General features: G+C 44.5%; 1 protein-coding gene and 1 pseudogene across 6 annotated transcripts in view; both read left to right on the top strand.

Moving 5' to 3' along the window:
* The first annotated feature begins 3,920 nt into the window (after window positions 1–3,920).
* Window positions 3,921–23,272, top strand: part of LOC101827455 (protein NDRG3-like) — a 36,221-nt gene continuing 16,869 nt past the window's right edge. Inside the window, exons 1-7 of one of the 6 annotated variants that reach the window (XM_040733004.1) lie at window positions 3,921–4,100; window positions 4,416–4,534; window positions 12,748–12,853; window positions 14,192–14,312; window positions 15,992–16,054; window positions 16,981–17,041; window positions 17,722–17,808. In XM_040733004.1, coding sequence (XP_040588938.1) covers window positions 4,079–4,100; window positions 4,416–4,534; window positions 12,748–12,853; window positions 14,192–14,312; window positions 15,992–16,054; window positions 16,981–17,041; window positions 17,722–17,808 — 579 coding nt within the window. In that variant the 5' untranslated portion in view covers window positions 3,921–4,078. Of the gene's footprint in view, window positions 4,101–4,415; window positions 4,535–5,608; window positions 5,675–12,747; window positions 12,854–14,191; window positions 14,313–15,991; window positions 16,055–16,980; window positions 17,042–17,721; window positions 17,809–23,272 lie in introns of those variants that run through there. The other 5 variants (XM_040733006.1, XM_040733008.1, XM_040733009.1 and 2 more) reach the window with 5 other exon arrangements.
* On the top strand, window positions 7,125–10,376 carry LOC121134526 (annotated as a pseudogene).

The following is a 23,272-nucleotide window of genomic DNA, read 5'->3' as shown; positions in this document are numbered from 1 at the left end:
TATCTGTGACTTTGAGGCCAGCCTGGTCTACAGAGCAAGTTCCAGGACAGCCAGAGCTGTTACAGAGAACCATGGAGCCTGTATGAGTCTAAGCTAGGTCCTCTGCTTTTACGTTATGGTTGTGTAGCTCAGTGCACTTGTGGAACTCCTAACAGTGGAGATAAGGGTGTCTCTGACTCTTTCATCTACTCTTAGGACCCTGCTCCTCCTGTGAGGTTGCCTCATGCAGCCTTGATATGAGTGTTTGTGCTTCATCCTAATGTGACATGTTATTCCATGTTCAGTTGATATCCCTATGAGGCCTGCTCTTTTCTGAAGGGAAATGGAGGAGGAGTGGATCTAGGAAGAGGGGAGGGAGGGGAAAACTTTGGTCAGGATATAACATATGAGGGAAGAATAAATTTTTAAAAAACGGTGAGAGATAAAGATGGGAAGTTAATGCCAGATCAGAGAGAATGTGATCTACTGATGAGCAAGAGGCTAATTAGCCGATTGTTTTACTGTGTAACTGAGCACGACTGAGAACGTGAAAACTATACCTCTTCTAAGGGCTGCGGTAGTGGTATGCTGTATCAAAAAAAAACATTCTTGGAGTGGGGATGATGAGCCCCCATCTATCACTGGGGATCTGTAGAAAGTTAATGGTCACTGAGGGAGGAAGAAACATTTTTTTCCTGTGGTAGAGTCACTGATAAAGTGCCCATGTTCCTGTAAATGACTCATGTTGCTAAAAGCAACAGTATGAAACTCATCAGGACACACACACACACACACACACGAACTGAAATAGAACAGTGACTGCTTGTGAAGAAAAGGAATCAATGTGAATGGAAGGGTGAGGGGGTAATGATGGGTGAATTCAATCATAGTACCTTATATACATGTCATAATGAAACCCATTGTTTATAATTAATATCTGCTGATAAAACCATTTTTAAATTCCTATGTATTGTATTGTAGTTGTAGTTCAGATGGTTATACTTGTCTAGGATGGATATGACCCTGGATTCCATACTCAGCACCACACACACACACACACACACACACATCTCTCTCTCTCTCTCTCTCTCTCTCTCTCTCTCTCTCTCTCTCTCTCTCTCTCTCTCTCTTCCAATTCCTACATAATAACAGAAGACTCATGTAGGGTAAAAAGGGCCAGTAAAAGAACACCCTGACCTTGGAGCCAAGAAAACACACCCTTCCCCTAACCAACTCTAGGATTAAAATCCAACAAACCCAGAGCATGAAAACCAACCAACCCCTGAGCACAAAACCAACCAATCCCTGAGCATGAAATTCAACCAATCTATAAACTTGTCCCAAGCTCAGGAATTGAGATCCTACCAATACCCATCCTGAAAATCTCCACCTTGGAAAGCTCTGCTCCTAAGAAAACCTATATATAAGTTCTGTATCTGTTATGATTGGGGCTGTCCCTTTTCCACCTCCCAATAAATCTCTTGGGTGAGGTTTGTTGTAACAGTTTTGTTTCCCTGAAGCAGAGCAGAGATGTACCAGCTCTTGCAGCCAGAACATTTCTGCAGTGAAACTCCCTTAGCAGAGCAGAACAGAGCAGAACAGAGCAGGAGCAGAGCAGAACTGTAACACAGTGGCTGGGGAAACTTTCCCTTGATGGAAGCAGAATTGTTACACTCTGGGGAAGCTGAGCAGGGCTGTAACATTTCTCTGGAGCAGAGTTGTGGCAACCCAGCTGGGGAAATCCTCCCCTGCTAAAGCAGAGTTGTTATACTTGCATTAGGGAAACCTTTCCAGGAGCAAGGATTGTAACATTTTGCTGGGGGAACTGTCCCCCACCAGAACAGAGTCTTACCACTTCTGTTGGGATATCTTTCCCTTCAGAGTTCCTTGGCTTCAGCTGCCAGAATACCTTTCTCTCCAGAGTTGTCACACTCACAGCTCATACTCTAGCCTGATAATCAGAAACAATAAAATTTCATATTAGCAAAAATGTTACTAGAATGGAGAAGAAATAGTGACAGGCATGAAGTGATCATAATTTAATTGATATGAGATAAAGGATCAGTGATACTATGACAATTCATTTACCTAAAGGGATTTTTCAAGTGAGTGTGTTACAGCTCTGGAGCTGCAAAGAGACAGCTCTAGGGGCTTGAACTACAATAGGATAGCTCTGGAGAGAAAGATATCCTGACTTGGAAAGTCAGGCCTGACTCATCAGGAAGTCAGATGATACCTGGAGCTGCAAAGGAACAGCTCTGGAGCTGCAAAGGGACAGTTCTGGAGGGAAAGGTATCCTGACTCATTGGGGAGTCAGGATATACCTGGTGCTGCAGTAGGACACTTAATGGTGGCTGGATAAGGTAACCTGACTTGTTAGGAAGTCAGGCTATACCTGAAGCTGGGGTGCAGTGGGGATGGTCTCCCTGCAGTATGTACCAATCCTGCTCCTCTTCTAGGGAGAGCCCTGAGTTCTGCTCTGTTCCCCTAAGAGAATGTCCCAGAAGAACTGTCCACTTCTGCTCTGTTCTGGCCCAAGATGTTATTTCTTCTATTTCACTCTGCTAAAGGCGAAGCCGCTACCAAAATGTAGCAATCTCCTCCAGCTCCAACAAAAAGTTACTTTTTCTGCTCAACTCCCAAGGAATTGTTTCTTCTGGTTTTTCTGCTCAGCTCCAAATAAGGGAACGTCTCAGCAAAGTTTCTTCTGGTTCATCAGTGAAAGAAGATCTTCACCCAAAACTCTTTTAAGAAAGATATTTATTTGAGAAGGAGGAGTCCAGAAGAGTGGCTGCCTCTGTTAGGGTGGGAAAGGACAGCCAGCAACTGAATAGGCAGAGGGGCTTATATAGGGAGTCTTGGGGGGTGGAATTTTTTTGGAGGAGGAGGTTAGTTTTCATGCTCAGGGATTGGTTAGTTTAGTTGGTCAGGCCCAAACTGTGTTGCTTTCCCCCCACCTCTCTCTCTCTCTCTCTCTCTCTCTCTCTCTCTCTCTCTCTCTCTCTCTCTCTCTCTCTCTCTCTCTCTCTCCCTCCCTCCCTCCCTCCCTCCCTCTCTCTCCCTCTCTCTCTCTCCCTCCCTCTCCCTCTCCCTCTCCCTCTCTCCCTCCCTCTCCCTCTCCCTCCCTCCCTCCCTCCCTCCCTCCCTCCCTCCCTCCCTCCCTCCCTCCCTCCCTCCCTCTCTCTCTCTCTCTCTCTCTCTCTCTCTCTCTCTCTCTCTCTCCCTCTCTCCTCTCTCTCTGTCTTTCTTGTTTTTTCCTTTTGGGGCCAGAACATATTTCTTTCACTGGCTCTGGTTCCAGGGCCAAACTGTGTTCCTTTAACTCTGGTTTCAGAGTCAGAGTGTGTTTCTTGGGTTCTGGGTTCAGGGCTAAAGTGCTTCTTTCACTGACTCAGGTTTCAGATCCAGGGTGGGTTTCTTTCACTAGCTCAGGGTCAGAGTGGGCCTCTTTGGCTGGCCCTTTTTCCTTACAGAGAGGACATGAGAAAGAGACCAAAGTTGGTGATTATCCTATACTGGTACCATCCTAGGTCAATTTGTTTGTCTGTTTTGTTTTTTTTTTTCCAGACAGGGTTTCTCTGTGTAACAGACCTGGCTGTCCTGGAACTCGTTCTATAGACCACAGAGATCCACCTGCCTCTGTCTCCAGAGTGCTGGGATTAAAGGCGTGCACCACCATAACAGGCTTTAACTCAAATTAACAGACTCTCTGATTAAGATAAATCTTTGGCCAATAGGGCAAGGCAGTCAGGATAGATAGAGATGTCAGTGACCTTTATGAGTTTTGGTTGTTTCATAAGTCTGGAGTGTAGCATGTTCATAAAGTATACAACCTCAGAGACAGACTCCAGAGCCTGTGAGAAGCCACCTTGAGCTCCGCCCTTTGATCCCTGGCTGCCATTGTGGGTGACATTCTAGAACAGTGATGTGGAAGTCACTTGAGAAAGAGCCAATGAGACAGATGAAGGTTGACTCCAGCAGGAAGGCAGTGGCAGCTCACACCCTGAAGTGGCCTGACCATTGAATCAGCCAGGGTCTCTGCGCCAATTCCCCACATGGAGTCTTGTTCAAGCTGTCCATACACTAATTTACAACAGATATGTGTACAAATCCCGGTGGAGGTGAGTGTCTTCCCTCCCTTCATGCTGTTTCTCTCACACAATGTACATTCACATTCTTCAAAAGAAAGATGAACCCTGAGACGATGGCACACAATACAGTAGGCCAAAGTAAGGCAACACTCGTTTTCCTCCAAATGACATAATTATCCTTGTGGCTGAATAAAAACTCCATTGAGTAAATATGCCACATTTTCTTCATTCATCTTGGTAACAGTCATGTGACTGAGGGGAGATGAAATCCCAATGTAGTTTTTATTTATATTTCCCTGCTAGCTAAGACTGTGTTTCTTACTTTGTTTTTATGTATTATTATAGTGTGTATGATGGAGAAGAGAGCTGTGCACATGCCTCTGGGCACATGTGGGGGTCAGAGACAGTTTTGTGGAGTCTTCCCTTGTCTACTTGGGATCAGACTTACATTTCCATCTTCAGCAGTAAGAGCATTACTTGCTGGGCCACCTCACCTGCCGTGCCTCTTGTCTTCTGTCCACCTCATGTGTCCCTTTATCGATTCTATGATTTTTACACAAAACACTAACTTTGATATTTTAAAAAGTTACTATTTTTACATTTACCTATTTGTTTGAGAGGAATAGTCTACATACCATGGCTCAGTGGGGAGGTAAGACAATTTGTGGGAGTCAGTTCTCTCCTTTCCATGAGCTTGGCTCAGCTGTCTCTGAAGATTTCTCCATCCCCTTGATCATATGTTCTCTCCTCCCTCTCTTCAACTGGATTCCTGGAGGTCAGCCTAGTTCTTGGATGTGGATCTCTGTCTATTTCCATCACTTATTGGATGAAGGCTCTATAATGATGGTTGGGGTATTCAACAATCTGATTACAGGGGTAGGCAGGTTCAGGCATCGTCTCCACTATTGCTAGGAGTCTTAGCTTGGGTCATCCTTGTAGATTCTTGGGAATTACCCTAGCACTAGCTTTCTCCCTAATTTAAAGGTCATATCTTTGAAATTTAAAAATTACACATGTGAGCTGAACAGTGGTGGTGCGAACCTGTAATCCCAGCATTCAGGAGTCAGAGGCAGGCGGATCTTTTTGAGTTCAAGGCCAGCCTGGTCTACAGAGCAAGCTCTTGAACAACCAAGGCTACACTGAGAAACCCTGTCTCAAAAAACAAACAAAAACTTACGTGTGTGTGTGTGTGTGTGTGTGTGTGTGCACATACCATTGTGTTTGTGTGTTGGTCAGAAAACAGCTTGTAGTGACCTGTTTAGAGTAACCTTTACTTGACTAATGAAGCTTTTTATTTTCTTTTTTGCATATTTATGTGTGTGAAATGTGTGCATGACTATGCAAGTTCACATGTGTGTACATCTGTGGATGTACACGTGAACAAAATAAGGAAATAATTGCAAAAGCTCAGTAAGAAAACCAACCCTTGCATTTATTTTTGTATTTCATTTGTATGATTGTTTGGGTACTCTTTGAATTGAAATTTTTGTAAATGAAAATTTGAATTCTTTGCATTTCAACCATTTTTGTATCTTTAGATTTGCTGACTGAGGAACTGACCTTTTCCAAGAGTCATATTGCCTTCTCATGTCTGGTCCTGTGTTGTAAGTTGCATGTCTGTTGGATATCTCTTTCAGTTTTGTTTTTGGGTCTTCTTGGTAGGCAGCCTTCTCTTGAGGGTTCAATCCTCAGTGCCATTCAGAGATGAGAAAGCAATGTTAATAGTAACAGCACCAAACCAAACTGGATATGGAAATACATTTTACATTAGTTAAAGCCAGTCTCTACCCTACCAATAGCCATGGGGCAGAAAAGAACAAACCATGGAGTTTCAGTAATATAGAATGAGCTATGAAGTTAAAAACTCATCATGGTAAAGGTAAAAATAGTACGTGAATGAAATAAATAGGCAAGGAAGGGGCAATGAGGAAGAAGCTGGACCAAACAAAAGAAGAGAAGAAATGAGCCAGGCATGATGACTCATGAGGTACTCCCAGCGTTCTGGAGACTAAGGCAGGAGGCTCTTCAAAAGTTAGATAGTTCCAGGCTCTGTCAGAGAAAGTCAGAGAGAGAGAGAGAGAGAGAGAGAGAGAGAGAGAGAGAGAGAGAGAGAGAGAGAGAGAGAGAAGAGAATATGGATGCTAGAGGAACCAAAAAGTAAGATTTTAAAAATCTGACTGTACAATAAAAATGTGGACCATCAAGATAGCTCAATGGATGAAGGTACCTGGGGCTATGTCTACCAATCTGAGGCTAACAACCTCTTCCTGTGTCCACACGATAGAAGGAAAGAACCAATTCCCACAAGTTGTTCTCTGGCGTCTACACAAGCACTGTGACACATATGTGGCCCCCCACTATAATTAATAAATAAAAGTAAACTTTTATGTATTGGTAGGATTTTTTGCATATTCATGTGTGTGTGTGTGTGTGTGTGTGTGTCTATAAAGTTTTTTCCTGTGTGAAGGTATCAGATCCGCTGGAACTGGAGTCACAGACAGTTGTGAGCTGCCATGTAGGTGCTAAGAATTGAGCCTGGGTCCTCTGAAAGAGCAGTTGGTGCTCTTAACCCCTGAGCCATCTCTCCAGCCCATCAAAATAATTGTTTAAAGAAGAAAAATTATGTAAGAGTCCCAGTGCTTGAGAGGCAGTGACAGCAGGGTCACCTCCAGGCCAGCTGAGAGATCCCAGGTGGAGCTTGTCTAGAACAACAAAGACAATCATAGGGAGAAAACAAATAAAACAAGAAATCCTTCTGGAAGTAAAAGTTACACTAAAAGTGGAGGCAAAGGAAAAGAGGGACACTAAGGGATAAAAAGAATCTGGAGTACCTTCTGTGTCCACAAACATCACAGCTGTAGGTGGGGGTGATGGGCGGATCTGTCGACATTAGGTCTCGTGGCTTTCCTACCATCCAGATACCGTTAGGCCTGGACCAATCAAGGGCCAGATGTCTGACAGATGCCTCCATCCTAGAGCTTCCTTTCTGTGCACAGCAGGATCCCCCCCCTCCCCCGTGGTCACACTTAGCTTTTCAACCTATAGAGCCGCCCGTTCCTTCCTCCCCAACCTGCATACCATGCGATGGCTAATGTCTACGCAAAGGAGGCGCTTTTGAGTGTGCTGGAGAACAGGGACCAAGCATCTGTACTGAAAGGCCTGTCACAATGCCTCCATATCTCACCCAACAGGGAGATAGCTATGCAAATCAAATGTTCTCCTGGACTTGAGCTTTGAAAGTCTCAGCATGCAGGCATTAACCATATGACAGGTGATTTTAGACAGTGTCACCTGCTAATCACAGGCAAGGACCTCTGAGTCTTAATGGTTATTGATTACCATAGTGATGGGATCTGGGCCTCCCACAGAGGGTGAGCCACTGACTCACCCTTAACTGCCAAAGATTCATGCCACCTGAACTTATGTCCAGGTATCAGCTGCTGTCTTGACTGTCTCACACCAGGGAACTATGGCAGGGTGCCCCCAGACTCCATGATTTGTAATTGCTTTTTTTTTTAAATCCCAAGAATGGTTCAGTATCAACCAATGGCACCTTTCTCAAGATAGTGCTTTGGTGTAGTTCTCGGGTTTGGAGGGGGGGTGCGAGCACGAGACAAAATGGATTTCTTAGTTTACTGTTGGCTTGCCACAGGAGTAGTTGTCACTGTAACATCGAATTCCCCACTGGATTTTTAAAAAAGGATTTCATTTACTTTTATGTATGTGAGGGATTTGCCTGTGTATATGCACATGTCTGAAGCCTAGGGAGAGCAGACCAGCACATCAGATCTTCTGAAACTGGAACAGAAACTGGAGCTACAAACAGCTGTGAGCTACCCAGTAGACCTGAGAACCAAATCTGGGCCCTGTCCAAGAGCAGCCAGTGCTCTTAGCCACTGAGCCATCTTCCTAGCCCCAGCCCCACTGGATTTAAGACACATAAAAGCTGCAGGCTTGCCCTGTGGTTAAACTACCGGTCTCTTTTCACCAGGGATGGCCGGCTTGCTGCTTGGATGTGATCTCTGCTTCTTCCCCACACCCTACTCTGCTGCAACAAGGAGATGGAGCCCCTGCTGAGCCGTTTATCCCTTCGTTGCCTCCATCCTGCCCTCTGTGCTGCTTTTCAGTATCTACTCAGCTGTGATTGCTTTCTTATTTTGTTTGTCTGTCTTTCTTCTTTCTGAGTCTGGCTTACATTTTTAAACAGTATATTTCTATTCATTTTTTGGCAGTTTCATATATTTAAGCAATATATTTTGATCATATCTACCCCCAAATTCTCCCTCCCATTCCTCCAATACACCCAAACATGTCCCCCATTCATGTTCCTCCATTATTCTGAGAAAAATGCTCATGCAGCAACATCTGATTTCTTTGTGGTCCTCCTTCCCAAACCCTGTGCTTTTTTCCTAAGCCAGTTGATGTCTGATTCCACTCCACGTCTCTTCCGTCGTTTAAACCATCAAATGGCATTCAACAGAAGAAATCAGCGACAGGAAGCAGCAGCAGTGTTTTGTCCTGCATGCCTGACCTTATCTATCTATTCCAGCCAAGGATCGAGGGTTTGATACACTGATGTTCACAGGGTTTCGTGGTGCACAGCTCTAATCCCAGAACTTGGGAGGCTAAGGTAGGAAGATCATGGTTTTGAGGCCAGCCTGAACTGCCTAGCAAGACTATCTAGGAAAACATTAAAAAGAAAAAACGAGGGACTCACATCGTGGCCCTGGAGACTAGAAGGAGGACTCCAGATCCGGCTTGGCACTTGCCCTCGCTTTGCCATGGAGAAGACCGAGCTGATCCAGAAGGCCAAGGTGGCTGAGGAGGCAGAGCATTACAATGACTTGAAAGCCTTGACAGAGCAGGGTGCCAAGCTGTCCAATGAGGAGTGCAACCTGCTGTCGGTGGCCTACAAGAACATGGTCTGAGACCGCAGGTCCGCCTGGAGGGTCATCTCAAGCATCGAGCAGAAGACCGACACCTCTGACAAGAAGTTGCAGCTGATCAAGGATTATCAGGAGAAAGTGGAGTCGGAGCTGAGGTCCATCTCTACTACAGTCCTGGAATTGCTGAATAAGTATTTAACAGCCAATGCAATTAATCCAGAGAGTAAGGTCTTCTATCTGAAGATGAAGGGAGATTATTTCTGGTATTTTGCTGAAGTAGCATGTGGTGGCATCGAAAACAAACGATAGATAATTCCCAAGGAGCCTACCAAGAGGCATTTGATACAAGCAAGAAAGAGATGCAACTTACACATCCAGTCCACCTGGGGCTGGCTCTTAACTTTTCTGTATTTTACTATGAGATCCTTAATAATCCCAAGCTTGCCTGCACACTGGCCAAAACGGCTTTTGATGAGGCCATTGCGGAGCTTGCTACACTGAAACAAGATTCCTACAAAGACAGCCACCCTCATCATGCAGTTGCTTAGAGACAACTTAACATTGTGGACATCAGACAGTGCAGAAGAATGTGATGCAGCAGAGGGGACCAAAAACTAAAGGCATCCAGGGTGCTGTCCTCCATCCCCTCAAGAAAACCTTTTTACATCTCCATTCCTTATTCCACTTGGATTTCCTCTGGCAAGGAAGCCCATCCATGTATATGGGAGCACCTGTTTATTGTCTTTTCACACTGCAGCTTTGGGAAACTCCATCCCTTGGTTTGTGTTGTCTCGGCCTTCCTGGTGTGCAGTTACTGCTGTAGAAAGGTGTCAACAGCTTCACTTCATACAAACATGAGTAACTTTTAGACACTTGTGTAGAGGACTGACAGTGCCTTTGGTATTTAAGTAATCTGAACCAGTTCTGCAAGTGGCTGTGTTTTGTATTACTGTGAAGATATGGAAATGTAGTACATCACAATGTAAAGTAATTGTAATAATAACTTCCTGATTTCTGCATTCCCTCTCTGACCCTTCTTTGGGGGTTTCCTTTCAGAAGCAACTTTTCCACACTCGTACTGCATATTCCTTATTAGCAGGAATCCAGAAGTGTTAGATTGAACGGGAAAGCTTTCAATGCATCCGGTCTTGGTGTCACAGATCAAAATGCCTCCTATGTCACATGTTCTGGAGGTTACGTCTGTCAGTGACAACAGAGAATTTCCTTTATGCATTCTTCATTTGCTGCTGTTTAAGTTGACAACTTCCTTCCCAATAAAAATTCACTTACACCTCCTGCCTTCATAGCTCTGGTATTCACTTTACCTTGTAATCGAAGTAGCATGTTGCTGCCAGAAAACAAGCATTGCTTTGGGCAAATTAAAATGCATGTCCTTTCTTGATACACTAGAAAGGGGAAATAAAGTACACAAGTCCAGGTCTAAACTTCAGTACTTTTCCATGCAGATTGTACACATGTGAGAGGGTGTCCAGTTTGTCCAGTGATTGTTAAAGAGAGGGACCCACTATATTGTGTTTGCTAATCATGGACTGTAGTCCCCAAAAGCCTTGTGAAAATGTTATACCCTATGTACCAGCAGAGTAACATAAAATAAAACTACATTTTATAAAACAAAACAAAAAAGAAAGAAAAAAAGACCATGAAGCCATGTGCATGCTCACACCTGTAATCTCAGCATGTGGGGGGCTCCCACAGGAGGATTGTCGTGAGTAGATAAATTTATCTATTTATTTGAGGAGCACACAGCACACGTGTAGAAACCAGGGAATATCTTGAAGTAGTTGCTTCTTCCACCATGTGAGGTCTGGGGATCAAAATCAAGTTATCAGGCTTGGTAGCAAGTGCTGAGCCATCTCACTGGCCCACATTGTGGAGATATCCATAACCAATCAGCTTGACTGTTTCTTGTGTCCCTCTGCAAAGATGCAGTTCACTGTTGAGGCAGTTGTGTTGGAAGCCCTTCATGGTTTTTGTTTTGTTTTCAGATAGGTTCTCTAATGCAAGGCTAACGTTGATTCTCCTGCCTTCGGCTCCTGGGTTCTGTCATTAAAGGCATTCACCACTAAACACAGTGGGGTTTGCATTTTAAATCTCATCCTACCTAGTGTGAGACTGGCAGGTGCAGACCTCAGCAATCTCATCGACTCATTAGCTAATCAGATTGTTTATGTAGGGAAATGTAAAAGTTGGAGAGGACTAGGATAAACCTCAATATTCTGCCCCTCCCTTTCCCTCCATCATTCTCTGTGCCACAGGCGTTCCCAGCTCTACCAACTGCAAACCTTTCTGGCTTGACTCAGTTCCCTGAGCTGAGCTCTACTCTGACTGCTTCTCAACTTAGTTTTGCTTTGGTTCATGTCTAGTGGAATATATCTGACAAACTGCCCAGCACACCTTAAACCAGGAGCAGTCCAGGATGTCTTAAGAGCACACACAGCGAGGAACAGGAGTTCGAGTAGTGGCAGGTCACCTTGAAGCTACCAAGGTTACTCCTGTTTCAGGAGCAGCACCAAGTCACAGATGTGGTCTCTCAGTCCCAAACACAAATTCCTAGGGAAAGATGCTGACACAACATGACCAGATGCTTTCCTACCTCTAGGAAGTCATGGCACAAAGATTTCATTCTACAAATTTATTCTATGAACATGACAGCCAAGAGCTACTCTTGTAAGGGTCAGATGATGTAGGGCACATGCAAGAAAGGAGAGAGATTCTAGGTAGATACACCTTTCAGAGTCTATTTGAGAGGTTTTGGATGGAGTGTGGGGCTCAAGAGGACACTGAAGGTTGGAGAGATGACTCAATGGTTAAGAACACTTACTGTTCTTGCAGAGGACCAGCCTTTGGTTCCCAGCACCCACATGACAGCTCACAACTTCCTATAACTTCAATTCCTTCTTCTGGCCTCTAGAACACCTGGCACACATATTGAGCACATACAACATACACATCCACATCCACACAAAATAAATAAATCTTTAGTCCAGTTGTGGCGATTCACATCTTTAATTCCAGCAACCACTCAGGAGGCAGAGGCAGGTGGATCTCTGTGCATTCCAAGCTAGCCTGGTCTACATAGTATGTTTTAGGCACATCAGGAGCATACCCTGTCTAAAGCATAAAAAGGACACTGAGACATATTACTGTTAAATAGAAGAGTTATTGATGACATACACCAACAGGCAAGAGTATAATAGGGGTATTTCTGGAGAAAGAAATCAGAGTCCATGTGGCAAAAGAGGGATCTTACACTCTCTTGGGGGGGCAAAGATCACAACAAGAGCCTTCAGGTAGATAGGCTCTCTGATTGCCAAGCAAGAAGCATGGAAGGGAGTGGGCAACTGGATGTGTGTGCAATGTCAATGCCCCCTTTGGTGTTAACTCACTCCCCAGGTGTGAGATCCTGAGGCTGGGATATCTGTTAGCTAAGGACTCACAGTATCCCATTATGGTACCTGCCTGCATCTGTGAAAGGAGGAAGACCCTGCACCAGCAGCAGCTAGACTCTGACTTTTCTCCCAGGAAGAACTTGATGTTGCTGTTTTCTTAACTGTGCTCCCATCCAACAGCCAATTGCAAGTATATTCTCAACAGATATTCCCTGGACTCATAAGTGAGCTTTCCAGATGAAAAGTGAATCTTTTTCTATGTATTGGTTTTTTATTGTCTAGACAGAAGAATTAGAAAGCAGGAATACTAGGTATAACAGCATCTATCTGGTGCTTACAGTTCACAAAGCCTTTCTAAGACCTTCCATTGTCTTCTTACAGGAATATGACATAGAGACACTCCATGGTATAGTTCACGTCACCATGAGGGGATCACTGAAGGGAAGTAGACCGGTTATCCTGACATACCATGACGTTGGGCTTAACCGTATGTATTGGATTTTGCACATCCCCCGTTTAAAGAAAGTAGTTTTATTTAATGTGTATGAGTGTTTGCCTGTGTGTATATATGTGCACTGTGTACACTGTGGAGACCACAAGAGGATGTTGGATCCCCAGAACTGTAGTTACAGGTGATTTTTAAGCCATCATACAGATGCTGGAATTGAACCTAAGTCCTATGAAAGAGTAGTAAGTGCTCCTAACCACTGAGCCATCTCTTCAGCCCCACACAGGCTCCCTTTTAAGCATGTATAATCTTTCTGTTAAAAATACAATAATAGAATTCTAGTAAGATACGTCACTTCTCTGTCTTAACACCCTTTTTTAAATTAATGGCAGGTTAACATTCCTGAGGTATGAGCAAGGCCAAGTACATTGGGGTAACTAAAATTACATTTTACATTTGTGTCATGTCTTCAAAAGGATAAATTATCTGATAAATTCAGGACGAAATTAGAAATGAGCCAGGCAGTGGGAGCAGCAACCGCCTTTAATCCCAGTACTTGGGAGGCAGAGGCAGGTGGATTTCTGTGAGTTTGAGGCCAGTCTTATCTACAGAGCTAGTTCCAGGACAGCCAGAGCTACACAAAGAAACACTGTCTTGAAAAACCAAAACAATAATACTTCTGACTGTGTGTATTAGGTAATATGTAAAACTAAATCTATTTCATGCTAATCTTTAGGTCAATTCCCCAGGATGTCTCATTACATATATACAAATATTTCCAAAGCTGAAATCCATACCGAATCTACTAGCAAGCATTTCAGAACTGGCTACTCAACAAACACTGTAGAATCAGACTCTAGCCATGGGGTCAGACTCTGCAAGCCTGTGTCCTTCCTGCTGCTCTGGCTTCCAGAGTGTTGATCCTTATCATGAGGAGTGATGAAGGTCCTACACTAAGAGGGTAAAAATGAAGCACATAGCAGTTCTGACAAGAGACAAAGCCCCGCATGGTGAGCAGCTGCTCACATGTCCTCTAGCCAGGCTTAGGGGGAGATCAGTGTGTCCTTGTCAGACAGAGGAACAAGGAGCATGGAAGACAGCATTGTGGGTAGAAGATTATTTTGTGCACCACCAGGAAACGCAGCAACATCCACAAGGTGGTTCCTACTCTGAACCCACTGTGTAGAGTTGAGAACCAGTTGCCCTCCAGGCCCTGAGGCGCCTCCGATGGAGTCTTCCTTCAGCAGACTGAGTGACAGGCTTTGTGCAGACACCTCACTTAAGTGGACGCTGCTGAGAAGGGAGTGGAGGAGCAGTGGCACAGCATTGCTGGGCAGAGGAAAACAGGGGAGAGCCACAGGTGTTCTTATCTCATAGATAAATCCTGTTTCAACACGTTCTTCAACTTCGAGGACATGCAGGAGATCACTCAGCACTTTGCGGTCTGTCACGTGGACGCCCCAGGCCAGCAAGAAGGGGCACCCTCCTTCCCAACAGGGTAAGGCCACAGGGACGATCTCTGGGAGGCAAGCAGGCAGAGAAACAAATGGGTGGGTGGACAGTAGGGGCCCTGTGGTGTGTTTCCCTCCCTCTGATGGTATCACACTTAGGTGCTGCTTGCCTGTCTTTCTGCCCTTGGTCTCAGAAGCCTGTGTGTAAGTGCGTGGAGGGCCGGTGTGTGTTTTCACATACCCAGGAATGCCTCTTCGTGACCAGCACCTATGCACCTATAGTCACAAGGCAGAATGTGTCTGGAACACCACTTCTCACAGACTCTGGTCTGTCCCCTGACTCCTTTGTTTTACATTTGTCACTTGTGTGTCTCTTCCTCAAGTGCCAAACACATAGACTGAACCCAGACTCCTTTGAACTTGCTCTGGGAGTGCCTTCCCATTTGAGTTCCCACCGAGATGGCTTTTGGACACCTGGGAACCATTTATTCTGAAGCCATCTTGACAGGCAAGGGCACCATCTGGCTGGCCTTGCATTCAACATCATCCTAGACTTGCTCTGCACACCAGCGTCACAGACTCCCAAGTGTCCCCTGGACAGGGTGCCAATCAGAGGCTCTGAGGGACAAAGGAGACCTTCCCGTCTTGTCCTGCATTTCCCAGGGACTTCTAGAGAATAAACATTCCAAAGATAAGGGAGAGTCTACACCTGCATAGAACCCAGGCTCTTCCAGAAACTGTTTAAATGCTTTTGTTTTTAGCTCACTTGATCCACACACCCCTATAGGGTCTGTGTCAGTGTACAAATGAGTAGCTGAGCTAGGATTTCAACCCAAGAAGTCTTGTTACAGAATCTTAGTTGACTCTCTCCAAGCTGTTGTGTCTCTGAAATACAGGTTGTCGTTCACCCAGGTGATATCCATCAATATTTTTCCTGATTTGAGCGTAAATAGTTTTGAGAATACTCTATCTCTTATAGTGTCTACCAGATGCAGTCTGAGCTCCCTGTTGGTAATAGAGCAAATCGTCTCCCCTTATATATGAGGCCATTTACTATATACACATACACACACTTCCTCTAGTTTAATGTAATATATATAATGTATATAATCTTGAAATATCCTGTCCCTCTTTGACTCTATCATCTCTGTGATGTTCTCTTTACTTTTTCTCTGGGTGAGCTCCTGGGCTTGTCTGGCCATTTTAGAATCAGTTCATATTATAGTTAAGCAGTTCATAAAAGAAACATTATCCTACACCTAAGTGAATAAATGATAAATATTCTGAGAAGCCCAAGTGTTATAATGGTGCATTGACCCAGGAAAGTGAGGTATCCTGCTGCCGTTAACTGCCTAAATATGATTGGCAGACTGTGAGCTGCTTCCTGAGTTGACTCTTGATGCTGGACATTCCTGAGCTGAAGTGAATGTTGGAAACAGCACATAGTGGGCCATCAAACCAGTTCTCTTCCTCTAGCTTCCTCTGATATAAGGAATGTGGCCCATTAATTGTCTTCTTCACATGGCAGTCATGGAGGGTTATGGAGCAAGGCCACAGTCATGTCTAGGCACCACATCACATCCTTTGAGCCTTTGAAAAAAAAACAAAAACAAAAACAAAACAGTCTTACAGAGTGTTCCTGTAAGACTCCTGGACTGGTCAAGGTCTCCCAGTGACTGGGCACTGTGGGGGCTTTCTAGTCAGAAGGTGTCCTTCTGGGTTTCAGGTATCAGTACCCCACCATGGATGAGCTAGCTGAAATGCTGCCTCGCATTCTTACACACTTTAGGTGAGTACAAACCACAGTCTTCTGTTTGGTCCACTCCTGTTGTAAATCAACCCCAGGCTCCACTCCTTATCAACAGATGCTCTGCCACCGAGCTACCCATTCCCTCCACTTTGCTCTTTTGTTTTCACAATTCCTTTTGTGTCTGTCCCTGCAACTATAATTAGTGAGCAAAACAGAAAAGTCACCATTGACCTTAGTTAGGAGAGTAACTGCTTGATAAACAATCACAATAAAATGCCTTAGACAACCTGGGCGCTGATGGCGCTCGCCTTTAATCCCAGCACTTGGGAGGCAGAGGCAGGAGGATCTCTGTGAGTTCTAGACCAGCCTAGTTCTAGTTCAAGGACAGCCTCCAAAGCCACAAAGAAACCCTGTCTGGAAAAAAATGCCTTAGACAAAGTGGGACTGGGCTGTAGCTTGGTGATTGAGCATGTGTTTAGCAAGCACATCTCTGAGCTTGATCCTGAGAACCTTCAACACAAAGAAATCCTGGGATGGACTAGAGTGGGTGGTAACTGATGGTGACATTCACAGATTGACAGAATTTGCTGATGGATTTTGAGATAGTGGGACAATGAAGGTGAATTCCAGATTTCAGGCATGTTTCATTTAACCATAAAGGCAAATTTTAAAGTAGGTAGTATGCCTGCCGGGAAGCATAGCCCTGAGGTCCTAGGTTTGATCTTCAGTGGGTACGGTTGTGAAAGAGAAAAGGAAAAGAAAGGAGAGGGAGGAGAGAGAAAGGGGGGGCAAGGTCTTTGTCAAATAAGAAGGGCACTGAAGCTTGAGATTTCAGACAAGAAGCTACCTAAGTTCTCACAGCTACTAAGTGTCAGAGCCTAGCTATGTGCCCGGTTTGTATTCCTTCCCTTATACAATGCTTCCACAGAAGTAAGACACTGTTAATTGTCCTCTGCCTTGTTCAGTTTGAAGAGCATCATTGGTATTGGCGTTGGAGCAGGAGCCTACATCCTCAGCCGGTTTGCAGTAAGTCCCTGAGGCAGTGTGTGGGTCCCAGCTGGGTGCCTGCTTGTGTTGGTTTTGTAAGTTCCAGCTGCTCCAGCCACATGTGTGTGCAAAGATTTGCTCTGAGTGTAGAGGACCTGAAAATCCGCAAATGAGGACAGAACATTGTAAAGAGACACAGATGCAACTTCTGGGGGGATTGTTACAGCCATGAAAAATGAGCTGACACCATAACGTGTCAAAACAGTGGTCTGCTGTTATGAAATTCCTCCTGGATCACAGGAAAGTGGTTTTTGGGGGTGCCATTGCCTATTCAGATGGCTTCAGGGAAAAAAATTCAAGAGCCCATGTTGTAGCCCAGCAACCCACATAAGCCCCCATGCCAAGTGTCTTAGCACACTTGTCCATAAGGAAGTCCCCTGTGAGTTGAACAACTGCAGCATGGTCTCCTCTGCTGTAGCAACAAAAACCTTGTCTTCCCTAAGCAGACATGCAAGGGGAGACGGCTTGATAGCATTCTGAGAGACTGGTTTCCAGGTGCTGGGTCAGATTTCAAGAGGTTTTGTCTGAAGTGCTCCAGAGCCCCTCTCTGCAGTCTTCCTTCCAGACAGGAGGCAGTGAGGCACAGCACAAACCCATGTCCACGCCCACTGCTTTAAGAGTGGGAGTGGGAGTCTCACTGCTGTCTCTGTCTCTCTCAGCTCAATCATCCTGAACTGGTAGAAGGTCTTGTGCTCATTAACATTGACCCGTGTGCTAAAGGCTGGATTGACTGGGCAGCTTCCAAAGTAAGTACTAGGTGATGGTGACCATTTGTCCATTTTCTGGTCCTCCTCCTCATTCTCCTCTTCCTCTTCCTCCTCTTCTCTTTATTCCCCTCCTCGTCTTCCTCCCTCACCTGGTGGTGGTACTAGGACTAAACCCACATATTCATGCATACTAGGGTTCCATTTCTTCACTGAACTTACACCCACAGTTCTCATTTTACTTTTTACTTTGAGACAGGATCTCACTAAATTGCTCAGGCTATCCATGATCTTGTGACCCTTCAGTCTCCTAAGGCCCAGGTCATTAAACTAGACTTCTCAAGTTCCTTCATAAAAATAAGTTGGCTTTTTAAAAACTTTTTGTAAAGTTTATTTTATTTTATGTATATGGGTGTTTTGCCTGCATATCTGTGCACTATGTGTGTGCAACTCCCACAGAGGCCAAAAATGGTCGTTGAGTCCCCTGGAACTAGACTTACAGGCAGGTGTGAGCCAACATGTGGGTGCCGGGAACTGAACCTGGGTCCTCTGGAAGAGCAGCCAGTTCTCTTAACCACTGAAGCCATCTTTCCAGCCGCCAGCCTTTCCCAAATACACTGTTAGAAATGTCTCTTAACCATCATCATGTATCTCTTCTTTAAAAATGTTCTGCATATAAGTCCTTTGCTAGATACATGTGTTACTTGGATTTGTGTACCTGGGACCAAATTACCCAAGAGAACAGCAGAGGAAAATTTTTTCGGACTCCCAGTCTCAGATATCTGAATCTGCAGAGAGGGATAGCAGAACAGAGCAGGTGACATCTAGGCCCAAAAGAAGGGGCAGTATGGCCAGGAAGCAGCACAGGTCATAGTCCTGAAGTGCACTCTCCACACACAGACACAGACACACACACAGACACAGACACACACACACACACACACACACGGCACAGTCCTGAAGTGCACTCTACACACACACACACACACACACACACACACACACGGCACAGTCCTGAAGTGCACTCTACACACACACACACACACACACACACACACACACACACACACGGCACAGTCCTGAAGTGCACTCCACACACACACATACACACAGGGCACAGTCCTGAGGTGCACTCTACACACACACACACACACACACACACACACACACACACACACACACACGGCACAGTCCTGAAGTGCACTCTACACACACACACACACACACACACACACACACACGGCACAGTCCTGAAGTGCACTCCACACACACACATACACACAGGGCACAGTCCTGAGGTGCACTCTACACACACACACACACACACACACACACACACACACGGCACAGTCCTGAAGTGCACTCTACACACACACACACACACACACACACACACACACACACACACACGGCACAGTCCTGAAGTGCACTCCACACACACACATACACACAGGGCACAGTCCTGAAGTGCACTCCACACACACACATACACACAGGGCACAGTCCTGAAGTGCACTCTCCACACACACACACACACATACACATAGGGCACAGTCCTGAAGTGCACTCCCCCCACACACACACATACACATACACACACAGGGCACAGTCCTGAAGTGCACTCTCCACCCCCACTCCCCACCCCCCATGACCTAGTTTCTCTCTCTACTTTGTATTGTCTTCTAATAATACCAGGGCATTATGAGTCCAAGAAACTAATCCGTTCACCAGGCCAGAACCCTAGAACCAGTTGTTTGGGAAAGTCCATCAAATATATACTGAAACAAGTGATTTGGTGATTGCCTAAGCATCTCTCTTTTTACTGTTTGTTGTTTTATGTATTCATTTTTAGTGAATGGATTCTTTGTTTTTGGTAGTTTTAGACAGGATCTTACTCTGTAACCCAGGATATCATCAAACTCATGGCACTCCTCCTGCCTCAGCCTGCCAAGTGCTGGGATTGCAGGCATGAGTCGTCTTACCCACTTTCGTGTTGCTTTGTTTTGAGATGGGGCATCATATATGCCAGGCTGGCTTTGAACTCCCTAAAGTAGCTGAGGATGCTCTCGAGCCTCTGATTCTCCTGCCTTCAGCTCCTAAATTCTGGCATCACAGGTGTGTGCTACCAGCCGCAGCCCTAAAACAATTGGTGTGTGGGGGGGTGTGTGTGTAGGTCAGAGGACAACTTTAGGAAGTCAGGTTTACCTTCATCTTTGCTTGTTTATATTGTTTCTGCTGCTGTGAAACTTTTACAGGGTTCCATGGATTCTGGGATTAACTCAGGTCATCAGGTTTAAGCAGCTAACACTTTGATCCACTGAGCCGGATCCTGGCACAAATGCTAGGCAAATGATTTTATTATTGTTGTTGTGAGTTTTGTGTGTACATAAGTATGGGTACAAGTGTCCCTTGATGCACCTGTAGAGGTCACAAAACAACTTATACAAGTTGATTTTCTCTACCACCGTGTGGGTTCCAGGGATTGAACTCAGGTCCTCAGGCTTGGCAGGAAGTGCCTTTGCTAAAGCCATCTCTCATTACTCTTACTCTAGGTATCTGTGTTGGTTGTTTTGAAACAGGGCATCATTACATGTCCCTGGCTCATCTGAAACTGTTAAACAAAGCAGTATGGTCTTGAAATTGAAACAAATCTCCTGTCTCTGCCCTCAGAGTGCTAGAAGCACAGGTATCAGCACCATGCCTGGTTTCCTGGGCATTCCTTAGTACAGTCGAGCTGGCAAATAGAATTCACAATTGAAATATGTGAGCTTCATCAGGACAGCCAGAGCTAAACAGACAAACATTGTCAATAAATAAATAAATAAAAGATTGCACTTAATGCCAGCAATAGCGGTGCACGCCTTTAATCCCAGTTCTTTGGGAGGGAGAGGTAGGTGAATCTCTGTGAGTTGTAGGCCAGCCTGGTCTACAGAGTGAGCTCCAGGACAAGCTACACAGAGGAACCTTAATTTGTACCTTAAATATCTTCTGTCTGTGGATTTCAGTTTTCCTTTCTTGATAAACAAAATGAATGAATGAATCACTATCTTGAATAAGATTGTTGATGTTTGCTATCTGAAAAAAGGAAGAAATTTAATTAACCCTTAAGCTATGTCAAAGAGAGAGGAAGTTGAAAGAACATGCTGTTGACTTTATTAATATAAACAATCATGAGCTAAATGAGTTAAAAAAAATAAAAAAGACAAGGGACCAGGGAGATGGCTCAGTAGGTACTGACACTTGCCTCCAAGGCTGATGGCCTGAACTCAATCCCTGGGACCCTTATGGTAGAAGAGAACGGGCTCTCAAAAGCCGTCCTCTGGCCTCTGCATGCAGTGTGGCACATGCCCACACAATTATGTAATAAAAGTAAATAATTTCAAAGGTGGGTACTGAAGAGATAGTTCCGTGGTTAAGGGTGCTTTCAGCTCTTGCTGACGACCTATTTGATACCCAGCTCCAACATGAGAAGGCTCAGAACCACCTGCAACCCCAGTTCCAGGGGATTTGATGCCCTCTTCTGGACGCTGAGGGCACCTGCACTCATGTGCGTAAATCCACACAAACATGAATATACACTTAATTAAAAAATAACAAAAAGTTTACCCTTAGGGGCTAGAAAGAGGGCTCAGTGGTTAAGAGCATTTTAATTGCTTTTCTAGAGGACCCAGGTTCAGTTCCCAGCACCCACACGGCAGCTCTCAACTGCCAGAGGCACTGATGCCCTTCTTGTGACCTCCGTGGGCACTAGGCATGAACATGTGGTACATGTATATACATGCAGACAAAACACCCATACAGATAAAATAAAATAAATAAACCTAAAACTTTATTTTAGTGTTTCAAGACAGAGTTTCTCTGCGTAGCTCTGGTTGTCCTGGAACTCACTCTGTATAGACCAGGCTGGCCTCCAACTCACAGAGATCTGCCTAGCTCTGCCTCCAAAGTGCTGGTTTTAAAGGTGTGTGCCACTACTGCCCAGCCTAAAATATCTTAAATAAATCTTTTTTAAAAATGGAGACAGAAGGGAAATGTATTGTATCATATTATCCTATCTGCATGGATCTCACCTCTTCTGAAAATGATTCTTTGTTTCTAGGTTGAAAAGGAGCAGTTTTGAGACATTTTCTTGCTAACCCATAAGTATTATTTTAATGTACACTGTGTCCATGTGCATGTGGGGCTAAGATTGGTGCTGGGAACCTCTATCACTGCCTCACTTTATCCACTGAGGCAGGGTCGCTCAATCAAACTCAGAACTCACTGATCAGCTTGCACTGGGGGACCCTGTTTCTGCCTTTTGAAGCTGGGATTACAAATGGGTTACAACACTCTCCCAGTATTTGTATGGGTTTCTGGGTGTCTGAACTACTATAGTACTTACACTTGTGTAGCAAGCATTTTAAGCATGTGTCATTTCCACAGTCCTGATGATCATTTTTATATTTATTTAATTATATCCATTATTGTTATTATTATTATTATTATTAGTGTGTGTGTGTGTACCCATGCCCTGTGCCATATCAGGTTTCTGGCTATCAGAAAACTAACCTCTGCATTTGATTGCCTTTGTCCACCATGCTGGGCCTAGGATCCTCAGGCTTGGCAACAAAAGCATTTACTGGCTAAGCCACCCCAGCAACCCAAGTATTTTTTAGGAGAAAATTTGATACCTATATAGTGTTTTTTGAGTACCAGGCACTGTTCTTTAAAGATGTATGTATGTATGTGTATATACATTATATATATATATGTATATAAACTTATATATAAACTTCTTGTTCTCAAAATAACCCAGAGACATAGCATGTTAATCATATAGAGATATGTCATTTGCCTAAGCACAAAGGCCCAGGACTCAATATAGTCATCAAAGCATTAGTTGTCAGTCAAATGGATGGAAAAAGACTCTAAAGTACCAATAATAAAGTGACAAGTTTTGTTTTTTCTTGTATTTATTTATTTTTTTGATTTTTTGAGTCAGAGTTTCTCTGTATAGCTTTGTAGACCAGGCTAGCCTGGAGCTCACAGAGATCCTCCTGCCTCTGCCTCCCAAGTGCTGGGACTAAAGGCGTGCATTACCACCACCCAGCTAACAAAATTTTTATACAATGGTGAAATATATGATAAAATTTTGTCACTTGAGGAAAGGATGGTGATAGCTATATAAACTCAGCCTTTGTAAGGAGGAAGAATTGAGACCAGAAATTCAGTCTGGGATGCACAAACAGACCATATTCCAAATTTTTAAAAATTGTAATTTGTCTATTAAAGGAGACTAGAAAATTCTCACATTAAGTCAAAACGGACATACAATATGATCTTAATTTTGTTACATACATATGCATACATAAGAAAAGGTACCAAAAATAAAACAAAAAAGCCGGTCAGTGGTGGTGCATGCCTTTAATCCCATCACTCAGAGGGCAGAGGCAGGCGATTTTCTGTGAGTTCAAGATCAGCTGGGTCTACAAGAGCTAGTTACAGAACAGGCTCCAAAGCCACA

Source organism: Mesocricetus auratus, unplaced genomic scaffold (assembly GCF_017639785.1).
Source record: "Mesocricetus auratus isolate SY011 unplaced genomic scaffold, BCM_Maur_2.0 Super-Scaffold_100028, whole genome shotgun sequence".
Taxonomy (NCBI): Eukaryota; Metazoa; Chordata; class Mammalia; order Rodentia; family Cricetidae; genus Mesocricetus; species Mesocricetus auratus.
The sequence above is the reverse complement of the archived record's forward strand: the minus strand, read 5'-3'. Positions and strand labels throughout refer to the sequence as shown.